The sequence below is a fragment of the Festucalex cinctus genome, chromosome 5, assembly GCF_051991245.1.
Source record: "Festucalex cinctus isolate MCC-2025b chromosome 5, RoL_Fcin_1.0, whole genome shotgun sequence".
NCBI classification, from domain to species: Eukaryota; Metazoa; Chordata; class Actinopteri; order Syngnathiformes; family Syngnathidae; genus Festucalex; species Festucalex cinctus.
Window position 1 is genome coordinate 13,140,069 of NC_135415.1, and position 25,431 is coordinate 13,165,499.

A 25,431-nucleotide genomic window follows, 5' to 3' on the forward strand; every position below is an offset into this window, starting at 1 on the left:
CATCAGTGTTTATAAAAGGTTGCAAAAATGTTCGCAAATGTTTCTCTTGCACAAGGCAATTTTGAACACATTGAAAAATGTCCTTGCGAATTCATTGGCTCGCTCACAGTTGCAATAGCAAAACAGTCATAAGCATTTGTAAACGGTCATAAGAATTGTTTTTGCACAATGACCACGCGGGCACGCTTCCAATATATGTCGACCCATTTGTGTGTAAGCGTTCACAAGCAACAGAGGGATGTTTAGATGGATGATAATAATGAATAGATGGATTCAATGATGGAATGGAATGTCTTTATTGTCATTGCACATGCACAAGTACAGAGCAAATTTCAATTAATAGGCTCATCCTGTATCACAAACGTGAAAACAATGACCAACAGAGGGAGACACAACGGGAAAAGAGCTTAGATGAGAAGAGAAGATGCGAGGGATGGGGGGAAGGAAAAAAAGACAAGGCTCAGGCCATGCTCCCAAAGGGGAGCATAGCACCTTGGGGGGGGGGGGACAAACTTACAGTCTGTAACTGCCACATTGTCATTTTTTGTGTTTTGTTGTTGTTGCTTTTGGGTGTTTGTTGCCACCCACACCAGAGAGGGCGCTGTAGCGGGGTGTAAATCAGTCTGTAAGTGAGTAGAGGAAGAGCTAAGGAAGGAGAGTAACAAAAGTATCATAAAGACACAGGTAGACTTACAATACATGATGTTAAGCTCATGAGAGAGAAATAGACGAATGAAGATAGAAGAAAAGAAAACAAGCCTAGTTCCCTTGTGGGACATTGCACACAGGCAGCCAACGAGGTTAGTTTATTTTGTGTCTGTCAATACTTTTGTGTAAGTTAAACTAAGTATGTATAAGTGTATTCAGACCTGCACTGTTTGGTCCGCTTTAAACGTACCAGAGTTCGTTTACCACGCTGGTGCGGACCTTTTGTGCAGGTCTGAACACACACAAACGAATCCTGGTACGGACTAAACAAGCGGACCGAGACCCACCTTTCGAGGTGGTCTCGGTCCGCTATCAAAAGCACTCGGCGTGGTTCGCTTTGCAGACTGAATAGAAACCACAGCGGAATCCGCTCCAGCTGCTGGACATATGCGCCTTTTTGGGCTTAACAAGCCATCGTAGTCAAGTATCGCGGGGGGGGGGGGAATTTTGCCCGGTAGTGAATATTGTGCTAAATTCATTCATAATAATCCGTATTCTGTTTAGCCACGCTGCTGTCAGCTGTGGTGGGAGCGGGGTAAGCAGAGCACAACTGCTCCTCGGTTTACGACACGCAATCGACGACGCGTTCCAAAATTAGAAACAGAGTGGCGGAACCTCCGTTGAATGAGCTGCCCTTGACGCTCGCATATATCTTGCAGAGCAGTAATGCAGCACGTCGGAAATTCACGTTTTCCGCTCTTTCCGGGTTTCGTACACGTACAGCCCTCGTCACATTTGTCCAATGGGAGCACGGATTGTCACGTGGGTCGATGTGATTATGCAATATAGTCCGCTTGCAAAAAGCACAGTGTGAACATGAACCGCGCCAAACTAAAAAAAATAAAGTCCGCTTTTGGTCCGGACCAACCAAGCGGACTAAAGGGCTTTTCTGGTCTGAATACACCCTAAGTTGTCTTTATTTTCTTTATGCTAATTGTTATTGTTAGCATATGTGGTTTGCTCCGGTTTTCATGGTGGATTTATTGTTTGAGAAGAAGCAATATATTCAGCAGTCAAAAGAAAACCACTTGTGTCTAGGGCTACTAAATGCAACGAAGGGAGCTATACAGTCATTACACCAAATCTCAAGACTAGTACATGCACGAGATGGTGAGCATGGAATGGGTTGGTGGGTGGACATGATAGAACTCGGCAGAATTAGCAGCTCAGTCAACAAGTGCTTTGCAGAGCAGGTTACGTCACAGGGAAGGAATGTGGGATCCAGCAGAGACAGTGAAAGTAGGGTTGTGTATGTGGCATGTTATCAATCAATCAGTCACTCAGTCTTTATTTACATATATACTACTTTTCATACAAAAAAGAAATGCAACTCAAAGTGTATATTATTATTGTGGATGTTGGTTTGTATCAAGCATAATGTCTCGTTGCCGTGGAGACAGCCTTCAGTCTCTGGACACTGGAGGGAAGGGAGAGGTGAAGGATCAGAAGGTCCAGTTAAAGTTTGTTTTGGATTGGATGGATGGATGGATGGATGGATGGATGGATGGATGGATGGATGGATGGATGGATGGATGGATGCACAGATAGATCAATGTAGGAATGGTGGAAGGATCATGGAAAGATGGATGAATTGATGAATTTATTGCTGAATGAAAAATGGATGGATGACAGGCAAAGTGGTTGATGGATGAAAAGGATGGGTGCATGAATGGACGGATGATGGATGGATAGTGGATGAAAGAATGGGCTAATGTGTCCATGACTGAAATAAATGCAGAAGTGGTTTTACATGAGTGTTATTTTTGTTTCATTTCCACACGACGGATCATCTTAACAAGGCTTGACATCAGGCAGAGGTTCACAGTGTTGTATTTCAGCTTGGACCTCTGAGATCTGCATGCCCTTGAAAGTTCCGGGGACGGTGGTCCACTTGGTCTCCCCGTTGGCGTAAATGCGTTTTGAGGCGGGCCGTGTACGGGATGTCCAATCCGTGCTTCCTGCCCTGCAACGTGACGGCGCACAAGTGGCCGGTGGGGGGGCACCTTGGTTTCCAGTGTCAGAGTATGGGCGGTGCTCTCAGTATAGGCGGTCAATTTGTACGTGAATGCGGCTCTGAAGTCAATCTGCCCCTTGGCTATAAAGGGGATTCCCGTTTCGATGGTGATGCCGGCTCCCACCGAGATGGAGAAGTTGATGTCCCACTTTTTGGTTGTGGCGACGGTCTTGGAGAGGGTGATCTCACGCTTGATGTCCCGGCACTCCCTGTTTGTAATCGTTTCCTTGATCAAGATCTCAGGGGGATACTCGATGGGGGTGACGCCCTCTGTATTGTACTTGACGTCCATCAGGTGCTCTCTCCGGACGTCTTTCTTCCTTTCTTCGTCTCCATGACCAAATAATCACTGTACTGGTAACGCTTTGATCCCCACGGAAGGTAGAACAGCCCTTCGCTAACCTTCACTTCCCCAAGCCCGTACTTGTTCTTCCCGACGTAAATGTCTTCGTTGGCGCAGATCTTAATAGAATTGCGCGTCACTGAACCACCGTAGCCCTGTTTCCATTCCAGAACCTCAAAGTCATCTTTGTTGATCAGCACCTCAAACTGCGTGGCGCTGTTCCCCTTGCCGTTGGCGGCGTAGGCACAGACTGGGGTCTTGAGCGTGGAGTCGTAGTAGCCTGCGTGGCAGCCCACTTTACAGATGTATTCTACGCGGCTGTTATACGTGTTGTAGATGGATACGGTGCCAGAAGGGAGATAGCTGTTGCATGACTTCCATTTCAGATTTGTTTCGTCAAAGTCTGTTGACGGGGCGTCCTGCGCACTTTTCAAGGATTCCGATGACGGTATCAGAGCTGTTGTGTTGGGCGGTTGTTCCGGGCGCTCGTCTTCCACAACGAGATCAACAACAGGAGATGGTGCTGTTGTGTGAAGGAAAGGGGAAAAAACAAAGAGCAGAGGAGTCAGTGGAGATTCGTTTCTATAGTCCCCTTCTAGTGTAGCATTCTAGCCATTGTAATAGTACTTCCAAGTTGTTCTACTAGTGCACCTGAGTCATTCTATTAGGATGCACAAGTCATTGTCTTGGTGAGCCCTCATTGTTCTACTAGTGTGCCCGGGTCATACTGGGTGCCAGTGGTTCCACGAGGGAATCCAAGTCTTTCGACGAGTGTGTTGTTTTCATTATTGTAGTGCACACTAGTCATTTCACTAGCCTTGTATCCGCGTCACGAGTGTGTACAAGTGAGCTCTAGTTGTTCTGCTTGTGTCTCCTATAGGCTACATTCTACTCGTGCCTCCCGGTCGTTTGAAATCAACATAAAGTGGAGTCCCCAAATGAACGTCAAGCAAGTCCTGTCTGGTCATTACTTGGCTTCAGGAAAGTCATAAAATCTTGCTAAGTCACAGCATATATTCTACACATTAGCAGAAAATAAATGTAAGGTTGTGTTCTATCAAATCTAAGTTTAGCTTAAATCAAGTCAAGTGACAGAAGTCCGCCAAATGTGTCAGTCCGTCTCAACCATCAATGAGCTCTGTCAACTCTACCCAGGTGAAAAGACTCCCTATGGAATACTTGGTCATGCTTGAATCTTGGAATTAAACACACATGAGTTATCTATCATCTGACAGCATCTTGTGACCTTGTGTTGTTTAAGCCAGGGGTTCTCAAACATTTTTGGGTCGACGGGAAGAGTTTTTTGCAAGGATGCCACACAATCCTAACACCAATTAAAAATAGCCATCACTCTTATCCCTAAATCCACAAGGGCCATGTTTGATTTTTAAAACCAAGCCCCGATGGGGCAGCTTATGTTAATTTGATCCCAGTTTGAAAACCACTGACCCAGGACTGAATACCATGTGATGGCACCTGAGCTTGGCTGTTGATGGTAGTCATCGGGGCTGGCGCAGGTCAGGTGCACCACAGCCACCAGCAGAAGACAAACCCACAGCTTGGTCATCTTGTTTTTCTCCTACACTGGATGAGAGGGCAACAAAATGACATTGGGAACAACACAAGTGCATACGAGGAGTAGGGCAACGAGAAACGAAAGCAGACGCACTCACCATAAGTCCAAGTGTGTCTGCTTTTGGCAATGGGCAGCAGACGCAAATATATACTCTGAGCTATGTCCACACTTTGACTTGCAGCCGTCCTCCGTATAAAACATTGACCTGTGCAAACATATCCTGAAATGGCACAATTCCAAAACTTTTTTTTTTTTTTAATCTCTCCACTGTCTACGGTACCTTTGTAGGGAAATGAGGGAAAAAAACCCCCGACAAGAACAAGGCTTGAAATAAGCGGTTTGTTTTCACAGTTTTCCGATCAACATTTACATTTTGTGCCTCTTACAAAAACTTTGAAAGACAAAAACGCAGAGCTGCCAAATGTTACGAAAATCACTGAATGCTCATTACGCTTGTAACACATCGTCATTGTTCAGAATAAAAAATTTAAAAAAAAGCCTCATCAGACTGGCCACAGCTGCTGAGGCCTTTACTTTTCCCTCTGCTCCGTCCAGTGGTTCCCTTATAATCGATCGGGCAGGAGCGCTCGTGTGAGCCTGTTTCGTGCTGAAGTGAAGCATATTACGTATGAAGTGCCAATGGGTTGTGCAAGTCTCTTTAGTCCTTTGGGCAAAGGCCAGAGTACAGGGCTAGCAACACGAGTACCACCCATCAATTAGTCAGGTACCGCAGTAAACACACAGAAGACCAGGACCAAATCTCCAAAGCCAGACCAAGAGGGTCTGCTGTGAAGCAGATGTAAACATTGTACTCTGCTCTTCTGTTGTTCGATGTGTCAGGGAATGGATGGATGAATGAAAAACAGATAATCGATGAATGGATTGATCGACTGATGGATGATGGGCTAATGTGCCCATGACTTGAAGAAAAGGGGAAGCAGGTTTGTGTGAACTTTATTTTTATTTCATTCCCACACATGACGGATCATCTTAACAAGGCTTGACATCAGGCAGAGGTTCACAACGTTCCATTTCAGCTTGGACCTCTGAGATCTGCATGCCCTTGAAAGTCCCGGTGACGGTGGTCCACTTGGTTTCCCCGTTGGTGTAAATGCGCTTGAGGCGTGCCGTGTACGGGATGTCCAATCCATGCTTCTTGCCCTGCATTATGACGGTGCACGAGTGGCCAGGGGGAACCGTGGTGTCCAGTTGTAGCGAGTAGGAGTTGGTCTCGGTATAGGTGCTGTCTTTGGTCAACTTGTAGGTGAACGCGCCCTTTAACTCAATATGCCCTTTGACTATGAAGGGGATTCCCGTCTCGATGGTGATGCCAGCTCCCACAGTGATGGCAAAGTTGATCTCCCACTTTTTGGTTGTGGCGACAGTCTTGGAGAGGGTGAGCTGATGCTTGATGTCCTGGCACTCCCTGTTTGAAATTGTGCCCTTGTTCAAGATCTCAGGGGGATACTCGATGGGGGTGACGCCCGCTGTATTGTACTTGACGTCCATCAGGTGCTCTCTCCGGACGTCTTTGTTCATGTCCAGGACCAGATAATTACTGTACTTATAATAGCTTCCGCCCCAGGGAAGGATGAACACCCCATCGCTAACCTTCACTTCCCCCAGTCCGTACTCATTCTTCCCGACATAAATGTCCTGATTGGTGCAGGTCTTAACAGAATTCGGCGTCACTGAACCACCGGCGCCCTGTTTCCACTCCAGAGCCTCAAAGTTGTCTTCGTTGACCAGCACCTCAAACTGCATGGCGGTGTACCCTACCCAGTCGGTGGTGTAGGCACAGGCGGGGGTGCTGAGCGTGGAGTCGTAGTAGCCTGCGGAACAGCCCACTTTGCAGATGAAATCTACGCGGCTGTAATACGAATTGTAGATAGACACCGCACCTGTCTGGGACGGATCTGTCGTACAAAACCCATTTTAGATTGGTTTCACCAAAGTCGGCCGATGGGGCATCCTGCGCTCTTTTCAAGAAGTACGATGGCGGCCTCAGCGCCGGTTTTAAGGGGGGTTGTTCCGGACGCTTGTTCTCCAGCACATGATGGACAACGGGAGACGGTTCTGTAGTGTGAAGAAGACAAGAAATCAAATCACTGGAGACTCGTTTCCCAGGATTTTGACAGGTTTGATGGTGATAAATTGGCAAAGGTGGGAGGAAGTCAGAAGGAAGTCTCAAGTCTTAGGGGCTCGACACATGGTAGGCGACAAGCGACAGCGTATTACGTATCGCATCACCTCCCATGCCAAACTGCACACACGGGAGGCGACGAGGTACTTGTCGCCGCACACGGGAAGCGACAAGCAGTTGTGACGGCGGCAGCGACAGACGTCACCCTCTAGCGCGGCTTGTTGACAACAGATTTGATTGGCTGTTAAATTGGAGGGAATCATTGTAAACGGACATTCCACTACATAGTTCGAGGATGAAGATTCACAATATATTACTGGAATTAACTGAACTATTGTTGCTAAGTGTCCTGTCCACGTCACGGAAATCATTGCGTGAAGTATCATATAAAACTGGATGGTCGGACACTGCTAAAATTAGATCCTCCCATTTTGCCGTGTACCGCACTGTCTAGCATGCCCTGCGTTCATTGGTTCGTCAATGAAATCTCCGCTGATTGGTTGAAGCCTCAGCGACAGCCTCGGCGACGCAACAAAAGTTGAACATGTTTCAACTTTCTAGTATTGCGTCGCGGACCTACGCGTGCACGTCTACGTGTACGCGCGAGATTCTTCACATGCACGAATGTCGCGTGTCGCCGAGGGGGAGGGAGGAAGGCGATTTTCGCCTTGTCGCCTTGCTTCCACAGGAAATGAATGGAGAGCGAGTGACGTCGCCTCCCATGTGTCGAGCCCCTTAATCCGCAAAATTTAGACCCATACCGAAAAAGATGTTTCAGCATTTATTCAATATCCTACTCGTTCTACAAGTCTGTCCTTCTCCTCCTTGTGTTGTTTTATTAGTGTGTCATAAGTCGTCCTACTAGTGTGCCCTGCTATTGCTTCCTAGTTGTTCTACTAGTGGATTCTAGTTATTCTACTAGTGCGCCCTCACCGTTTTATTAGTAGGATCGAGTCATTCACTAGTGCGTCACAGCCATTCTACTACTGCGTCCTAGTGAATCTACTAGTGAGTCCGAGTCATTCGACTCGTGTGTTGAAGTCATTATTGTGGTGCACCCTTGTCGTTTTACTAGTCTTGTACAAGTGCGCGAAATTTCTACAAGTGTGTCTTCGACATTCTACTCGTGCGTCCCTGTTGTTTGAAATTAGCTCGTCAAGCTAAGTTGTTGCAAAGTCACGTGTTAAGTGTCATATTTTGGGTTGGGTTTTGGTTAGTTTTGTTATCTTGTTTCCTTTTTGTCTGCTTTGATCTTTGTTTTGTTACATTTTCTTTGTGTCTCCCTTTGTCCCGTCAAGTCTTATCACGTCCACCTGTGCTTGTCATCTCACTCCCTTGTGTTAGCCAATAAGTTGTCTCAGCCACGTGCGTCTTGGCCAGGTGTCGCTTGTTGTCTCATTAGTGGGTGTGTATAGGTTCCTGTTTTCATTCAGTCATTGTCGTTCCTCTACGTCTCGTCGTTTTCATGTCCACGCTTGTCCTTGCTACATTGAGTTCCTTGTTTGACTTATGTTTTTGGACTTTGTTTTTGGATGCTAAGTAGATTGTTTGTGTTCTGTTTTTTGTTTAATTAAATTACCTTTGTGACTTAATCCCTGCCTTTCTTCCCTGCAATTGAGTCCTCAGCCCCAATGCCTCATGACAACATTTTAATATTCACACACGAGCAGGAAACAAGACAAACGCAAAGATGCGTTCTACTGAGAAAATGCAGTTTTTCATACGCAAACAGACAACATTTGTCTTTGGTTGGAGACTGCATTGCAGCAAGGACAAATCTTCTTCAAAAAAGCAAAGATAAAAAGTCTGACAAAAGAAACCAGATCAGCTTCTAAAAGCGGAGGCACTTGGTGTTTCTCATTGCCAATCTTAATTATACACGTTATCTGGCTTTTTTTGTGTGTGTGGGTGTGTGCACATTTTAATTTGTTTTGGAGTAATTGTTTCATATCACCTCAAATTAGTTTGAGAAAAAAATAGCTAAAACTTTAAATTATTTTAATAGTTATATTAAAGGTTTAATTATGTTAAAGGTTTTTTTGTACTATTTTTTTTTTTGTACCTCTAAAAATAAAATTAAGTGCAAATGTTTGGGTTTTTTTTTTTACATTAATATCAACATGATATTCTACATTATGTTTTTAATAATAAATTTAAAAACTGGTGAGCTGTTTGGGAGCCAAAAGAGAGCCGCTTCTCTGAAAAGAGCCGCAATTCCCATCACTACCGAGCATGTGCCAAGTCTTCGAATGAATTACTTAATTCGAGTCAAGTCATGTGACACAAGTCCGATAACCGTGGTGGTCCCTGTCTACTTACGAGCTGTGTCATTGAGCAGTGCCATCTGTTTATCCAACCACAAGGAAAACCTCTGCATGGCGCACATGGAATATTTGGCCAAGTTTGAACCTTGGAATCAAACACACAGACATGCAAGAGTCATCAGTCATCTGACTGCATCTTTTGACATTGTGATGCTTAAAGGCAGGGGTTCTCAAACCTTTTTGGGACCAGGGCCAAGGGAAGAGATTTTTTTTCAAGGACCCCTCGTAATCCTAACACCAATTAAAGATAGCCATCACATATACTCCTAAATCTGCAAGGGCCACGTTTGATTTTTAAAACCAAAACCAGATAGGCCAGGTTATGTTTATTTGCTCCGAGGAAACCCCAGTTTGAGAACCACCGGTCCGAGACTGGGCGCCACGTGACGGCACCTGAGCTTGGCTGTCGATCACAGATGTCAGGGCTGGTGCAGGTCAGCTGCGCCAGAGCCAACAGCAGCAGACGAACCCAAGGCTTGGCCATTTTGTTTTGCTCGGACTCTAAATGAGAGAGGGCAGCAAACAAGATCGAGCAATAACACGAGGATGTCGAGAAGGACGTTAAACAACGAGGAGACGCACTCACCTTGTGTCCAAGTATGTCGATCTACTTTTGGCAGTGGGCATGAGACAGTACTCTGAGCTACCTCTGTACTTTGACTCGCAGATGTTCTCTGAATAAAACATTGACCAGTGCAAACAAATCCTCAAACAGGACAATTCCAAAACCTTTTTTTTCTCTCCACGATGGATAACTGTAGTTTGAAACGGAATAAACATGATAAGAAAATTGGAATCTAAGTCAACGGTCTCCCTTTAACCTTTTGTCTCGTATGAGTCATCAACAAGATGTCCCGTATGAGACGTACATAAGGAATTTGGTCAATTTCATAGTCAGTCCACACTTGTGTGTATTATTTTTACAAAACAATATAAAATGTTGAAAATGGTTTGCGCTCTTTGATGATGCAATGTTTATGCTTCAACAAAAATGCACTTTATGGGGTCCCCTGAAAAGTGCCGATTTTGGAGGATTCGGCCCGGCGCCAACGATATGAAATGTCACAAATGACATGTTTCTAACAAGGCACCCCTAATGAGTCTTGAATGAGATGTTCCATATATGACTTCCTAGCAAGGTTTCCCTTTTCAGTCACTCTCAGTGAGATCTCCCTATAATGAGACTTTCTAACGAGATGTCCGGTGAGAGGGGTCCTACATAAGATGTCCCAAAAAAGATGCCACATAAAATGTCATACACGCAATACATGATGCCCCGAATAAAATGTTTTCATGTGATGTCCTAAATGGGACTTCCTAACCAGTCTACCATAGCGGACTTCCCTTAAGAAGAGATGCCCGTCATGAGATCTTCTATATAAATTGTCCCAAACAAGCTGTTCCGGATGAAATGTCATGAAATGCCTTTCCTCACAGGGCTCTTCTGTGCCCCGCCATGTTGAGGTTTGCGTGTGTGTTTGTTTGTACGATCATGGGGATATATTTTTTTCTTTGTATTGTATTATGGATGTTTTAATTGTTCAGCACCTTGAGTTGCATTTGAATGTATGAAAGGTGCCATATAGCCTAAATGCAGTTTGATTTGATTTGATTTACAGGAAGTTTTCAACTCACAAACAAAATGGGTGCAGACATATTAATATAAATGAAAGATTATTAAATTAAACTAATAATTTATTTTATAGTGTTTTTTAAAAGACACATTTCACAAGACTAAAACCTGGTAAAATTAGTCAAAAGAAAAGTACTTTACACTAAAAGATACATCTAAATAATACATAATGTAAAGAAGAAACAAGACAAAGGACAATAATCACATTTTAAAAAGCAGTCCTAAAGAATTGGGGTTTTGAGGTGTGATTTGAAAGAGGGTATGTCAGTACAGTCACAGACTTGTTTTTGGAAGACGATTGCAGAGGGTGGGAGCAGCTATGGAAAAGACTCCATCACCCCCAGCTCCGGTGCTGCTTGGTACAAGACATCCAATCCGAGCTCCCCCACTACACGTTGTGTCAAACAATGTGAGGATCACGCGGATGTCGGCTGGCATTCCAAGATGGCAGTGATTCATCCTCTTGATATTCCAAACGTTCCCTTGCAGGCGAGCAGAGCGCAGGAAGAAGAAGCTGGCGGCCACCGTATGAAAAATGCACGAGTGCGTTTGGTTGCACACGCTGATCTTCACGTCACCTGTCATCGCACGGCAGCGCGTCCCGCTTGTTCCTGCTAGCCGAAGTAGCTCGCCTGGCGCTAACGCTGCTAACATTTGAGAAAGCGAGGAATTACTACTTCCCACTCCAAAGTTTTTGTTATATCATGTATGTCCTTAGCAAAAGGTCACAATCAAAATATCCCATACGAAACGTCCCTGACAAGAAGTCCCATATTAGTTAAGATTTTTGTTCTTTTTTTTTTTTTTTTTTGCTACTCTTAACGTCACGGTATATAAAAGGAACAAAACTCAAGTGTCTCTTTCGTCCTTGCACACCCGGCCTGGTTACTGACGGCATTGAGGGGTGAGGTGGCCCATCCTCCTCCTCATCTGACCCACCTGCCAGCTTCCCTTTGCTGAGGTTAAAAATGTTTGACCCACCAACAGTAACATGCTAATGTACCCAAATGCTAACAGCCGGTGATGAATATTCACGAGGCACGATTAGCATGCAATGTCCCATATGAGATGGTCAGTAGGAGACCTCCTGGCACCCTGAAGATGACCCTAACGAAACCCAAACACCCCGTATGAGATGTCCTCATTGAGACATCCGTAAATAGTTGTACAGAACACGTTGACTCCTATGAGACGTCGCATACCAGGTTGCTAAAGACTCATTGTCCCTAAATGTGTTCCGTATTAAATCCTCCGGAGATGTCCCATATGAGATATGAGACATAAGAAGGAATATGTCCTGAAAAAGACGTCCTGTATGAGATACTCCTAAAAAAGATGCCCCTAGATGTCACATAAAGGCATGCGTAAGGAAATGTCCCGTATAAGATGTCGGGAACAATACGCTAACAGCCGCCACTGAATATTCACGAGGCGCAATTAGCGTGACGGACAACGAAAGGCAGCGCTAAACTTTTTTTAGACGCTCGAACATCAGCGTTCCTTGGCCTTGGCGGAGGTAGAGGCCACCGCGGGAAGGTGGCAGCGGGAGACGGCGAGCTTTCAAGCCCCTCCCCACCTAAAAGCCTCCTCATGCGGCGACGCTCCTCTCCCGTGCGCTTCACTGGAGATGAGCCGGAATATTCTGCCTGGAGAGAGAGAAAAAAAGAAGAAGCTTTTTTTTTTTTTTTCCAAAAGTGGGGTCAGAGTGTTGGAGAGCCTTCAAATGGAGACGTTTCCATTATTCAGGAGATTCACGGAGATGCTCGCTCGCTCGCCCGCCCGCGCTCCCTGGCATAAAGCCTCGCTCGCGTTGGCTTCAGCTTGCCTTTGTCATGGAGTCACCGTTAACAGCCACTCTGGGGGCATCATCATCATCCTACCATTATACTGCTATTCCCTTTATGCCGCCTTGAAGGCCTCAAAAGGCACTCATAAATAAATGTACTATTATTATGGTAATTAACAACAAAATGCAACCGGCACATCTCCAGTTCTAGAGCCTTCTGCTTTATCAAGGTTAGAAACCAAAGAGCCCTTATCTCAGGAAGAGTTCAGCTCCAGTAAACAGAACAGAATCAACAGAAACCAACTAGTGAACACAGAGTGAGGGTTGCTTAGGGACCAACGTGTCCGATGCTGTGGAACGTTCGGAGTGGACGGAGCAAGAACCCAAACTAGAGCCCAAAACGCTTTATTTTAATGAGTTTAACTCTTCATCACACCAAATAGAAAATGCAAAAAAAATGTTCCTATTGTTGCAAAGTCACAACCTATTTCTGTTGAAGTTAAGACTAAAGAACGTTTTTAAAGAAAAGCCACTGAAAACACATGTATGGTATATTTTAAAACACTGTTTCATGAGTTTGATGTGCCAACAAAAAGCATTTTGCCCGCCATGGTGTCTCCAGCCAGTGACTGAGCTGCACTGTATTGAAGTAAGCTAGTGGATAAAGTGTGAGTCAGCTACATTTCCAGTTATTTACCTAACATGCTCCATGTGGGAGCTTGATACGCCTCTGGACTGCATTAGAATAATCAAAATAAGAAGACATGATTTTTTTATTGGCTTTCTGCGACTCAACCAAAGTGGGTCCATAACCCACTTTTGGATTCCGACCCACCGGTTGGGAATCACTGATCTAGAATGAGGTAAAATGTGGAACACCAGACTGTCTGTCTGAAATTCTAGAATCTTCAGCATGATTATTTACACTGGAGTAAGAATACAAAATGAGGTCATCCTGAGAACCAGAGTGTCAGGACCTGGAGTGAAGGTCGCTGCAAAATCTGCATGTCAATGGACAATAGAACTTCAGACGGATTAAGTCTATAACGAAGTCTCACCAACTAGATGATCTACAGTGAAGTCCGATGTGGAACCACAACATCGGCAACTCTGAAAGCTTTTTGTAGTCTGGGACAGAACCCAAACTGGAACCCAAAATGAGTCGAACTTTACAACCAATCTAGATCAACTTTGGTCCCACCACCAATTAGAGGAGTGAATTAGCTGCCGATCTAGAATAATGGAAGCAAAAATGAGATCAGTTGTAGAACCCGAGTGAAGCTAACAGCTAACACCAGAACACTGTCACACCAAGTATCAAACTGAAGAACTACAATCTCACAGACCTTTACTGTGGTTAGAATTAGAACATGGAGCCCAGAGTGTCACTGGCAATAGAACTTGGAATAAGTTCGAAAAAATAAAATCAAAGAACTTTCTACAATCTCCTCATCTTGAATTATATTTGCCGGTTCTGCTGCATTCACGTACAGAGAAAATTCTCTGTGGTTACTCTATGCTAATGTTCAGAGCAGAACAGTTCCTGTCAGTCAATGTGGGTGTGAGCGTGTTGTGTGTATGCTAGTGAAGCTTCAAACGGAGCGGAAGAAACTGGGGTCGACAAAGATACTTGTCTACAAGATGAACAAATGTTCCCTCGGCGCGTTCCTCCGCCTCGTTGAGCTGAACACGACGGACGACATGCCCGCAACTCGTCAGTCAACATGTTCACAAGCCTCTTGGCTTGTCTACTGCTGTTCTTTGATCGTCATAACAACTTTCCACATCTAGAATCCAAATAGTCTCAGCTTTAAAATGTTCTACGTAGTCTGTTTTAGAACCCAGAGGGGCACTGGCTTGAAAAGCCAATATAATATGAGTGATGCATTTCAATCAGAACAAGACAACTCTAAAACATCATTTCACCATCTTCAGAACAAAGAGCAAAGTTCGCTGCAGAATTTTTGTCCCCAGCTCGTTGTCAGTGTTCAGTCTAGGAAACCTAAGATCACTGACTAACTGGCTATAAAACCCAATAACGGGACAGCTTTGGAACCACACTGTAATCAAGAATAGATCACATTGCCAAAACCTTTGGTGGGATAAGAGTCACTAGAGAGTCTCTAGAACCCAAATTAACATCTTTGCAAAACAGAGATTACGCTAGAACACATTGGGACCAGAAAAAGATCAAGAGCAAGAACCACGACACTGAAGCATTGAGAGTGTGGTCAGCTCTCGAACTCAGACTGTTACAAGCAACAGAACCTTCCAGTGCTTTAGATTTCTCTGGTCTTAGACCCTTCATTAGGATCAGATCGATAACCCGGAATATTACTCTCCTGAGAACTCCAAATTAGGTCATCTTTAGAATTTCCATCCATCTATTTTCTTAACTGTTTTCTCCTCACAAGGGTCGCTGGGTGCTGGAGCCTATCCCAGCTGGCTTTGGGCAGTAGCGGGGTACACCCTGACCTGGCTGCCAGCCAATCACAGGGCACACAGAGACGAACAACCATCCACACACACAAGCACACCTAGGGACAATTCAGAGCTCCCAATTAACCTGCAATGCATGTCTTTGGAATGTGGGAGGAGAATGGAGTGTCCGGAGAAGACCTAGGCAGGCACGGGGAGAACAGGCACCCAGGAAAACTCCACCCAGGAAGGCCGGAGCCTGGACTTGATCTTGCATCCTCAGTACTGGGAGGCGGACATGCTAACCACTCATCCGTCGTGCCGCCCCTTTAGAATTTCCATTCGGTCAATTTTCATCTCAGCAACTTGATAATGTGAAGTCATCTTAAAATTCTAAGCAACACCAACTATTGAGCATTCATCGTAATCAGCATTGGAACTCTGAGTCTCACAGGCTTTCAAACCCAAAATGAGGTCAGAAGCTTCAGAAGAACTCAAACTAAAAAAAACACAAGTTCATCAGCTAGAAGAGAGCCAGAGCATCTCCAGGATCTAGAACCTTCCTGTAGTTTGGAATCCGAAGCAGAACCCAAAATTACCAACTATAACCACAGCCAGATCAACATTGGTCTCACCATGCCGAGAACCCAAAGTGAATTTACTGTAGCTCCATATTTAGAGAGTTCAACCCTCGAACCTTCAAGTGTGGTTACGGTTAGAACCTTCAGTGTGGCACAGGATGCGTGCACCTGCCTGGACCACACGTCACATGGCAGGCTTGTCATGATTTGCATTTTCACATTCATCTGAAAAGATAATGGACATTGCGTCAATGTAGTTGTGACACGGGCGAGTGTTGTGTGCGCATGTGTGTGTGTGCGCGTAGGGGTAAAAGGAGTAAAAGTAAGGTCTCATGAATATTACACACTCTTGTCTGCACAAGACACTGAAATCTCAGCCTGCTTCCATCGCTGAATTATTTACCACCTGAAACATTTTCTTCTTCTTCTCGTTCTGCCTTTTTTCTTTAGATACGGTATATCAGTGAGATATTAGGGAATTTTAGTGAGATGGTAGAGATTTTCGGGCGATCGTAATGAGATCTTCAGTAAAATGCTAATGTGATATTGTTAAGTTTAATTAAGAAGAATATATAGTGACCAGTCTCCGGTTCGAGTCCAGGCTCGGACCTTCCTGGGTGGAGTTTGCATGTTCTCCCCGTGCCCGCGTGGGTCTTCTCCGGGTACTCCGGTCTCCTCCCACATTCCAAAGACATGCATGGCAGGTTAATTGGGTGCTCCGAATTGTCCCTAGGTGTGCTTGTGAGTGTGGATGGTTGTTCGTCTCTGTGTGCCCTGCGATTGGTTGGCAACCAGTCCAGGGTGTCCCCCGCCTACTGCCCAGAGCCAGCTGAGATAGGCGCCAGCACCCCCCGCGACCCTTGTGAGGAATAAGCGGTCAAGAAAATGGATGGATGGATGGATATAGTGACCAAGAATATTAGTGATATATTGAGATGGTAATCAACCATCAATGGGATATTAGTGAGATTCTGCTCAGATATTAGTGAGATTAAGAGATAAATAAGCAGAATATTAATGGGATATTTGTAAGACAGTCAGATAATAGCGAAATTGTTGTGAGATTTTTATTTTTATTTTAGTTACATATTAGTGAGAAATTGACAAGATTTAATGAGATACTGGTTATTGTTTGACTGTTAAGATTTTAGGAAGATTATTACTGCGATAGTGTAAAGATTTTAATGATATCGTTAAATGATAGGGATGACATAAGTGATGTATTAATGCGATATTGGTGGTAAGTTTGTGAGATTGTGAAATGTCAGCGAGATAACAGTGAGATATTAGTAAGACATTAGTCAGATAATAGTGAGATTGTTATAATATATTTTTAAGATTTTAGTTACATATTGAACATATGAGAAATTGACTACATGTAATGATATATTGGTTATTGTTTTACTGTTAAGATTTTAGGAAGATTATTACTGAGATAGTGTAAAGATTTTGATATATATATAAATGATAGTGATGACATATAGTGAGATATTAATGTGATATTGGTGGTCAGTTAATGTGAGATATTGTTAGATGTTAACGAGATAACAGTGAGATATTAAGAGTTTGTAGAGATATTACTGATATAGTAATTATTAGTGAAATATTGTTGATATTTCAGTTGAGGTAATAGCGAGATGTAATGCGATAATAATGAGCTATTAGGGGGACATCAATGAGATAACAGTGAGATTTTTGCAAGATATTAGTGAAATTGTAGTAAGATATCATGAGATCTTATATTATGAAATGTTACCAATTTAGTCATCTAGTGGTAAATGAATATTAGTGAGAAATTGACACGATTTAATGAGATATTGGTTATTGTTTTACTGTTAAGATTTTTGGAAGATTATTACTGAGATAGTGTAAAGATTTTAATGATATATTTAAATGATAGTGATGACATAGTGAGATAATAATGCGATATTGGTGGTCAACTCTTAGTGAAATATTGTTGATGTTTCAGTTGAGATAATAGCGAGATGTAATGAGATATTAGGGGGACATCAATGAGATAACAGTGAGATTTTTGCAAGATATTAGTCAAATTGTAATATCAAGAGATCTTGTGAAATTTTACCAATTTATTTGCTTGGTGTTAATGGAATATTAGTGAGAACTTGTTAAGATTTGAGTGGGATATTGTTAAGATTATTAATAACATACAAGTGAGATGGTAATGAGATTAGGGCAAGCCGACTTTGAACTTCTCGGTCGACTTTGGCTTGTCAAACTCGAGCAAGGTGCAAGGACGAAGGTCTGAGAGCAGCATCCATGCTGCAGGTGTGCGCTGCTCAGCTGTGATGTGACGCACTCATGCACGCTCACCCGCGCGCACGTGCACACACCCAAGTGCAGCGCCGCTCGGACGTGAGCGCGCCGCCACGGCAATATCAGAGAGGAGCGGAGTGGCTGCCTGCGCGCGGCGTCACTACTTGAGGCTCTTTTCTCCCTGAAGGAGGTTCTCATCCCAGCTGGGGACTACCTTCCAGTGTTTGTGGAGAATGTTCTCGAAGGGAATCAAACAAGTTTGGTGACTTTTTTTTTTTTTTTTTTGCGTGTGTGTGTTTGTTTTTTTCCCTGGCGCACTCACTTTTCCCACTGCAGGTGCGCGTGCGTGTTCATTTGCAAGCGGAACCAGCACTCAAGTGATGGGTAAGAATCGTGTGTGCGTGAATACGATTTAACAGTCAACAACACCTTAAAGTGACGTCACACTTTAGAGACGCTTCATTGGTTGACTGTGACTTCCCTGGCATGATTACATACTGGTCCATAGATGGATGGGTGGAGTGATGATGATGATGATGATGATGATGGATGGGAAGATGAAGATGAAGCCAGGTGGATGAGCGGCGGATGGTAAAATGAAGATGATGCTGGGTGTATGTCAGATCAAGATGGATGGCACAATGGAGATGCAATATGTTAAAGATGAGTCTTTCATTCAAGAGAGTAGCAAGATATTAGTGAGAAATCACAACAATATTAACTCATTGACTCCAAGCCATTTCACCCATCACTCCTGGCTGTTTTACCAGATTTTGACTGATTTTGCAAGTCCCACAGAATATTGTGTTCTATTGCTCTTCTTTCATCAAGGAAAAAAAAAGTATATTTGTATCTGTTTCCGTTTTGCAGAAATTCACATTAGGATATAGCTAAGTTGAATCATTATTCACATTCCTGTTAAATACACTGGCGAAAACAGCTTGTTGCAACATGGCCCAGGCTGATCTCTTATACTCTGTTGCCACCTGCTGGCCGTTTTTTTTTAAAATAATTACCATTGCTTTAAGCCACCTCTTCATGTCAGAAGCTACATCAAAAACGTCCGTATGCTCTTGCAAAAAAAACAAAAAAACAGAACATTTAAAAAAACGTCTTTGGGAGTGAGGGACAAAGTATTAAAAAACGTATTTACACGTTTTTGGGGTTTTAATGAGTTAATGAGATTTTAGTGCAATCTTAATGAGATAGTATGATATGATTAATATAATATTGTGATATTAGCATGATATTAGTGAGATATATTCCAGATGTGTCAATTATGGTGTGGTGGAGGACCCAAGTGCAGGAGGCAAACTAAAAAAAGAAGTGTAATTTAATTAAACCAAAACAAAAAACAAACTCCAAAACGTAACCAAAGCATGACATTGGGCAAACACAGCAAACAAACTGGCAGCAAGGCGGAACGAAAACAACAACAACAACGAACTGAACTGAAAACAGGTAACTACCGTAAACATAACAAGTGACACCTGGACAAGGCACACATGGCTGGGGACACTGATTGGTTGACACATGAGAAGGGGCAGGCAAACACAGGTGGACATGACAATGCTTGACAAGACAAGGGAGGCACACAAGGACAACAAAACAAAACAGATCAAGACTGAACTTAAAGAAACATGAGGACAAACTCAAACTAAACCAAAATTAAACCTAGGCCATAACAAAAGTAACAAAATCATCCCAAACCATGACAAAATGTGAGTCAGACAATAGCAAAATATTAACAGGGTTATCGTTAAGATACTAGCGAGAATTTAGCTACGTTAGTGAGATAGTAATGAGACATAAATGAGATCATGTGAAGATTCTAGTGAAATATTAGATATTAGTGAGCTATTAAGATGTTAATGACATGGTAATGAGATATAAGTCAAGTATTCGTCAAATAACAGCAAAATATTAGGTAGTCCCAAGATAGTGAGATAAAAGTAAAATATGGGCATATACTGTTGAGATATTATTGCGATATTGGCAAATGGAAGATGGTTATGAGATGTTGAACTTAAAATTGGATATTAGTGAGACATTAAGATACGAGTAAATTATTGAGATAGTAATGAGATATCCGTGCAATTTTAGTGAAATGATAGCAAGATATTAGCGAAATCTAAATAGGATAGTTGTGAGATATTAGTGAGGTATTTCTATAATATGGTAGCAAAATATTATCGAGCGATCAGTGAGGTATTAGTGAGATATTGTCAAGATTTTAGTGAGATATGAGCAACACAGTAATGAGATGTCAATGAGATATCAATGAGATTTTAATTAGTTATTTATATATGGTAGCAAAATATTATCGAGCTATCAGTGAGGTATTAGTGAGATATTGTCAAGATTTTAGTGAGATATGAGCAGCACAGTAATGAGATGTTAATGAGATATAAATGAGATTTTAGTGAGTTATTTATATGATATGGTAGCAAAATATCGAGCGACCAGTGAGATATTAGTGAGATATTGGCAAGATTTTAGTGAGATATGAGCAACACAGTAATGAGATATTAATGAGATATCAATGAGATTTTAGTGAGTTATTTATATGATATGGTAGCAAAATATTATCACAAGATCGGTGAGGTATTAGTGAGATATTGTCAAGATTTGAGTGAGATATTAGCAACAGTAATGCGATGTTAATGAGATATCAATGAGATTTGGTTCAGATTCTTGTGAGTTATTGGTGAGATATCAATCTGTTACTGAGATAGAAATGGAAAATCAGTAAGATATTAGTGAGATTATTAACATATTTGTGAAATGGTACTGAGATACCAAAGAGGCAATATTGAAATAAGTTATTAGCAAAATGTAATGTGTGATATTAGTGAGATAAGGTGAGCTATTCCTGAGAGAATAGAAAGATATTACCACAGTAGAGTCGTATTAGCAATATTAGCGAGATATTACTCAGATATTTAGAGAGACTTCAAGAGATATTAAATAATGACATATTCAGTGTGATATTACTGAGATACAGTATAAGCAAAATAATAGCCATGGCCCACACGATACAAACAATGGACGGATTGGCAAGATGTAAAAAATATTTTCGTGTGACATTAAAGACATATGAATGAGAAAAGTGTAGAGCATTTGCAGCCGTGTTTGTCGTTAATATAGAGAAAGTGCTGATTTTTTTTTTTTTATATGTAGACGCACTGCATAAAACATGCGACTAATGAAGCGCGCGTTGTCATCACTCACAGGTTAGCAAACGTCGTGATGCCGCTCTTTTTATTTCTATTTGTATTTATTTTTTTATATAATTTTCGAATTATATATATATTTTTTATATCCATTTTTATTTTCACTTTTAGTCATGTATTTATTTATTTAGTCATCTATTTATTTTCAAATTTTGGCAGTTTTGGTCCTCCATACTATGCAACCTCATGCTCTTCTTTTTCTCTTCCTGCGTCCCGACTGCCCGGATGGTCACGTGCTCTCGCTCGCCCCCTGCAGGCTGTTGATGGAGAGCATTTCGAATGTCAGCCGGGACAGTGGTCATCGCAGGTGGAATTCTGGCTGCCGTCATCTTACTCACCATTGTCGCTGTGCTGTGTTTATGTAGATTGCAGGTACGTCTGCTCGCTACACTGTTAAAAAAACAAACAACCCCCCCCCCCCAAAAAAAAAAAAACAAAACATAAAAAATCATTAAAAAAATGGTAATTTTCCAGCAACTGGGGCGCCAGAAAAATACTGTGAAATAACAGAAAATTACTTTCTCGCAAGAACATTTTCCATAATCAAATTGCAGTTTTAACTGTAATTTTAACAAGATGTATGTAATATGACAAAAAAAAATGTGATTAATCTTTCAAAACATGGCAAATAACTGTTGAAAAACTAGATATTGGGTTTAAAATTGCAACAGTTAACTGTTAGGTAATTCATTTATAGAGCATTTTTCCACTTTACAAGGCTCTCAAAATAAATGTTAATACAATGAATGCTAACATCTGGGCCATTACAGAAAATGCAGTTATTTTCACTTTTTAAAAATTGTCTATTCACAAAGAAATTATGGTAAAATTATTATTATTTTTTTTTTTAGTTAAATTCTCAGTAAATATTTTTTTTCTTTTTTTAGGGTTTTAAAGGGATACTTGACTCATTGAGCCATTTCCACCAATAAAAAGTTCATATGTTGTCGATAATTAATATGGTTAACTTCATTATTATTCATGTACAATTAATACCTTTAAAAAGGAAATCTTCTACTTGCTGTCGACTGATAATGACATCACCTATGTGCTGACCAATCATGGCTCAGTTTACTGAACAAACCCAGAAAACAGGTGACTTCTACTTCTTCAGCACAGGTGATGTCGTCATCATCAGTCAACAGCAAGTAGAAAATTTACTTTTTAAAGGTTTTAATTGTACATGAAAAATAATGAAGTTATCAAATTCATTCTGGACAAAATCTTAACTTTTCACTGCTGAAAATTGTTCAATGGGTCAAGTGTCCCTTCAAAGTTGAATTTTACATTTTATTCCATGAAATAACAGACCAATAATTGTGAAATTACGATGCATTTGTGAACATATTTTAACAATCAATATATGTATTTCTGGGCGGCACGGTGGGAGTGGTTAGCACGTCCGCCTCCCAGTTCTGAGGACTCCGGTTCGAGTCCAGGCTCCGGCCTTCCTGGGTGGAGTTTGCATGTTCTCCCCATGTCCGTGTGGGTCTTCTCCAGGTACTCCGGTATCCTCCCACATTCCAAAGACATGCATGGCAGGTTAATTGGGTGCTCCGAATTGTCCCTAGGTGTGCTTGTGAGTGTGGATGGTTGTTCGTGTCTGTGTGCCCTGCGATTGGCTGGCAACCAGTCCGGGGTGTCCCCCGCCTACTGCCCAGAGCCAGCTGAGATAGGCGCCAGCACCCCCCGCGAACCCTTGTGAGGAATACGCGGTCAAGAAAATGGATGGATGGATGGATGGAAGAGTGTTATAGAAAACATGCTTAACAACATTTAAAGCCTAAATTTGTTCAATAAAAAGCATTATACACTTACTTATTCTCTTCCCTAAAAAGTGCTTGCACTGAGGGAAGCCATTTTCTTTTATGATGCAATCAAAAGTAGCAAAGCCCCTCCCTACACATTTGGTATCATTGGAAAGCTCTGAATGTCTTCTATAGACAATCATTGGAGATATTCAGGTTTAAAAATATCCACTACAGAGGACAAATTTGAATTGCTGGTAGTCAGGAGGATACAAAATCTTTGTAACACACAATAACACGATTTTACCCAAAATTCTTCTTTGTCTTACATTGAAATGTTTTTGTAAAAAAAACAATCGTCAAAAAAAGTCGATTTAAAAAAAACAAAACGATGAAATCAAACTCTCATTGTAACAGGCACTAAGCGCTAGCCGGCCGTCTCCCCCTTTCACAGTATTACTGCTGCAAGAAGGACGAGTCCGCCAAGGGGGAGGAGGAGGAGGAACCGGAGCTGTCCACCATGTCGCCTTCGCACCCGCTGGCTCTGTCGGCCCCGCCGACGCCGCCCACCCCGGAGCGTTACAGCGACCAGCCCGAGACGTACCCGCCCACCTTCCTGACCGAGGCCAACGGGCCCGCCAGCTTCACGCCGCCGCCGCCGCTGCGGCGCTGCCAGCGCGTGCACGGCTTCTGCCCGGCGTGCGCCCGTTGCACGCTACCCTTCTACCTGCACCACCCGGAGCGGCTCTGCAACGGAGGGCGAGGGGGCGGCGGCGGCGGCTACCGCAGCGTGCACCAGGACCTGGAGATGCCCGCAGCCACCGCCGACCTGGCCGGGTTCTACCGCAAGTTGGACCTCATCCGCTCGGTGGCCATGCGAGAGGGGGTCACGCGTAGTGTCAGCACCGACGTGTAGGGGGCGCCGCAAACGCGACAACTGAGGGCTTTTTTTTTTTTTTTAATGAGAGCCCGGCAGAGGCATCATTCATGGATTACCTCTCACACATAACCTGAATCGCTCTCATACATAACACTGAAATGCTTCCTCACACTCACCTACACACTCTTGAATTTGTCTTGCTGTCGTTCACATTACTAAAAACTCCCACACATTAATTTCCCAGGTGTGTGAGAACATTATAGTGGTGTGTATGTGAGAGTGTTTCACAATGTATGAGAACTGAGAAGTAATCCAAAATTTTGTCCCTGACGGCCCCTCATACGTTTTTCCACGCTGCCATGCTGGATGTTAGTCGACTGGCGTCTGGCTTGGGATGAAAAACTCTTAATTCAACAAAACTTTATTGACGTCACAGCTTGTTAACAAGGAGTCGAGCTCACCTTTTAACCCTCCTCTTATGTTCCTTTTGTAGCAACAATTTTCTCAGGTCAATATGACCCGCTGTGTGTTTTGTTGTCAGAAAAAAATAAAATTACAAAACATTTTGGGGAGTAACAAAAAAAAAAAAGAAAAAAAAAAAGAAAAGAAACAAGCAAACAAAACAAGTTAAACGTCTGATGCCTGATTAAAAAAAATGAAAAAAGGGGTCACTCCTTTCATCGTAAAAAAATAATAAACGATGCAAATTAAATGTTTGCAATGACTTAGAATAAAACGAGAGCAGCAGAACTAGTTTTTAATGTTGCGTGCAATATAACAGGAGGGTTAAAGCGATCTCTCGCATTGCTTTTGTTCTTTTGCAAAGGCCCATACTTGACCAATGAGAATATCGACCATATTATTACGTGTGCTCTTATATGAAACGCTATATGAATAGCAGTTTTATTTGAGCGTATATTGTGTGTATTGTATGTGTAAATGTACTCTGACTTTGACGAAATTATTGATAAACTCTGAACATTTTACACATTTTTTGACACTTGTTTTTCCCATTATAAGGGCACAAAAAATGCTAATGTGTACACATCAGTTACCATCAAAGAAGTTGAGGCATCAATACAAAATTGCATTTTATATCCAAACACAATGAAATAAACATGAAATCATCCCCCATTCCCCAAAACATTCATGGATTGATGTTTTAATAAATATTTTATGATACATGATGCTCGTCGCAATTTTACCTCCAATGTTGCACTGTCACCCACACTGTGGCACCTATAATGTAACACAGTGTTAACTTACAGTGAAGCATAGTGGTATTGTAGGACATTGCACACGTACCAATGCTGGAACACACTTACCTATATTGTCAGACACCCATACTGTAATATGGTGTAACACACCGAAACTGCAACACAATGTAACGCACTGTCATGTGCACTGTTACACATTGTAACACACTCAGTTATACTGCAAGACGTCATCATCCAAATTGTAACACTGACACTAACATGGTGTAACACACTGTAATGTACACAGTAACACACTCACTTATATTGTAAGAAGCCAACACCTACACTGTATCAACAATGTAACACGTCGTTGACTTATCGTGGAAGACAACCACACTGTAGCACAATATAACAGTCCCATTGTAAAACAGAGTACGAAACTGCCACCTATGCTGTAACCCAGATACTGAAAAGAAGTCACACAGTGTAATGTGCTAGCACTGCATGTAACAAAGTGTAACATACACAGTAATGTATACTATAACACTCAGTTAAATAGTCAGAAATTGTTGCC

At 42.5% G+C, this 25,431-nt stretch overlaps 1 protein-coding gene, 1 long non-coding RNA gene and 2 pseudogenes across 4 annotated transcripts; 1 reads left to right on the plus strand and 3 right to left on the minus strand.

Moving 5' to 3' along the window:
- The first annotated feature begins 683 nt into the window (after positions 1–683).
- On the plus strand, positions 684–24,678 carry fam163b (family with sequence similarity 163 member B). 2 transcript variants are annotated; one of them, XM_077521856.1, is made up of 3 exons: positions 684–800; positions 21,290–21,405; positions 23,236–24,678. In XM_077521856.1, exons 2-3 carry the CDS (start codon positions 21,313–21,315, stop codon positions 23,695–23,697), a joined length of 555 nt encoding a protein of 184 aa, XP_077377982.1. In that variant the 5' UTR covers positions 684–800; positions 21,290–21,312; the 3' UTR covers positions 23,698–24,678. The 2 variants fall into 2 exon arrangements, with proteins under 2 accessions (XP_077377982.1, XP_077377981.1); XM_077521855.1 differs by lacking the exon at positions 684–800 and adding an exon at positions 17,930–18,184.
- LOC144019015 (natterin-1-like) lies at positions 2,138–4,851 on the minus strand (annotated as a pseudogene). The gene is made up of 3 exons (XR_013283567.1): positions 4,739–4,851; positions 4,536–4,649; positions 2,138–3,570 (listed from the first exon to the last, which is right to left on the minus strand). The product of XR_013283567.1 is annotated as a natterin-1-like (transcript).
- LOC144019132 (natterin-1 pseudogene) lies at positions 5,581–7,047 on the minus strand (annotated as a pseudogene).
- Positions 9,104–9,829, minus strand: LOC144019060 (uncharacterized). The gene is made up of 3 exons (XR_013283578.1): positions 9,695–9,829; positions 9,502–9,609; positions 9,104–9,193 (listed from the first exon to the last, which is right to left on the minus strand). It is a non-coding gene; the product is annotated as an uncharacterized LOC144019060 (long non-coding RNA).
- Positions 24,679–25,431: the final 753 nt, after the last annotated feature.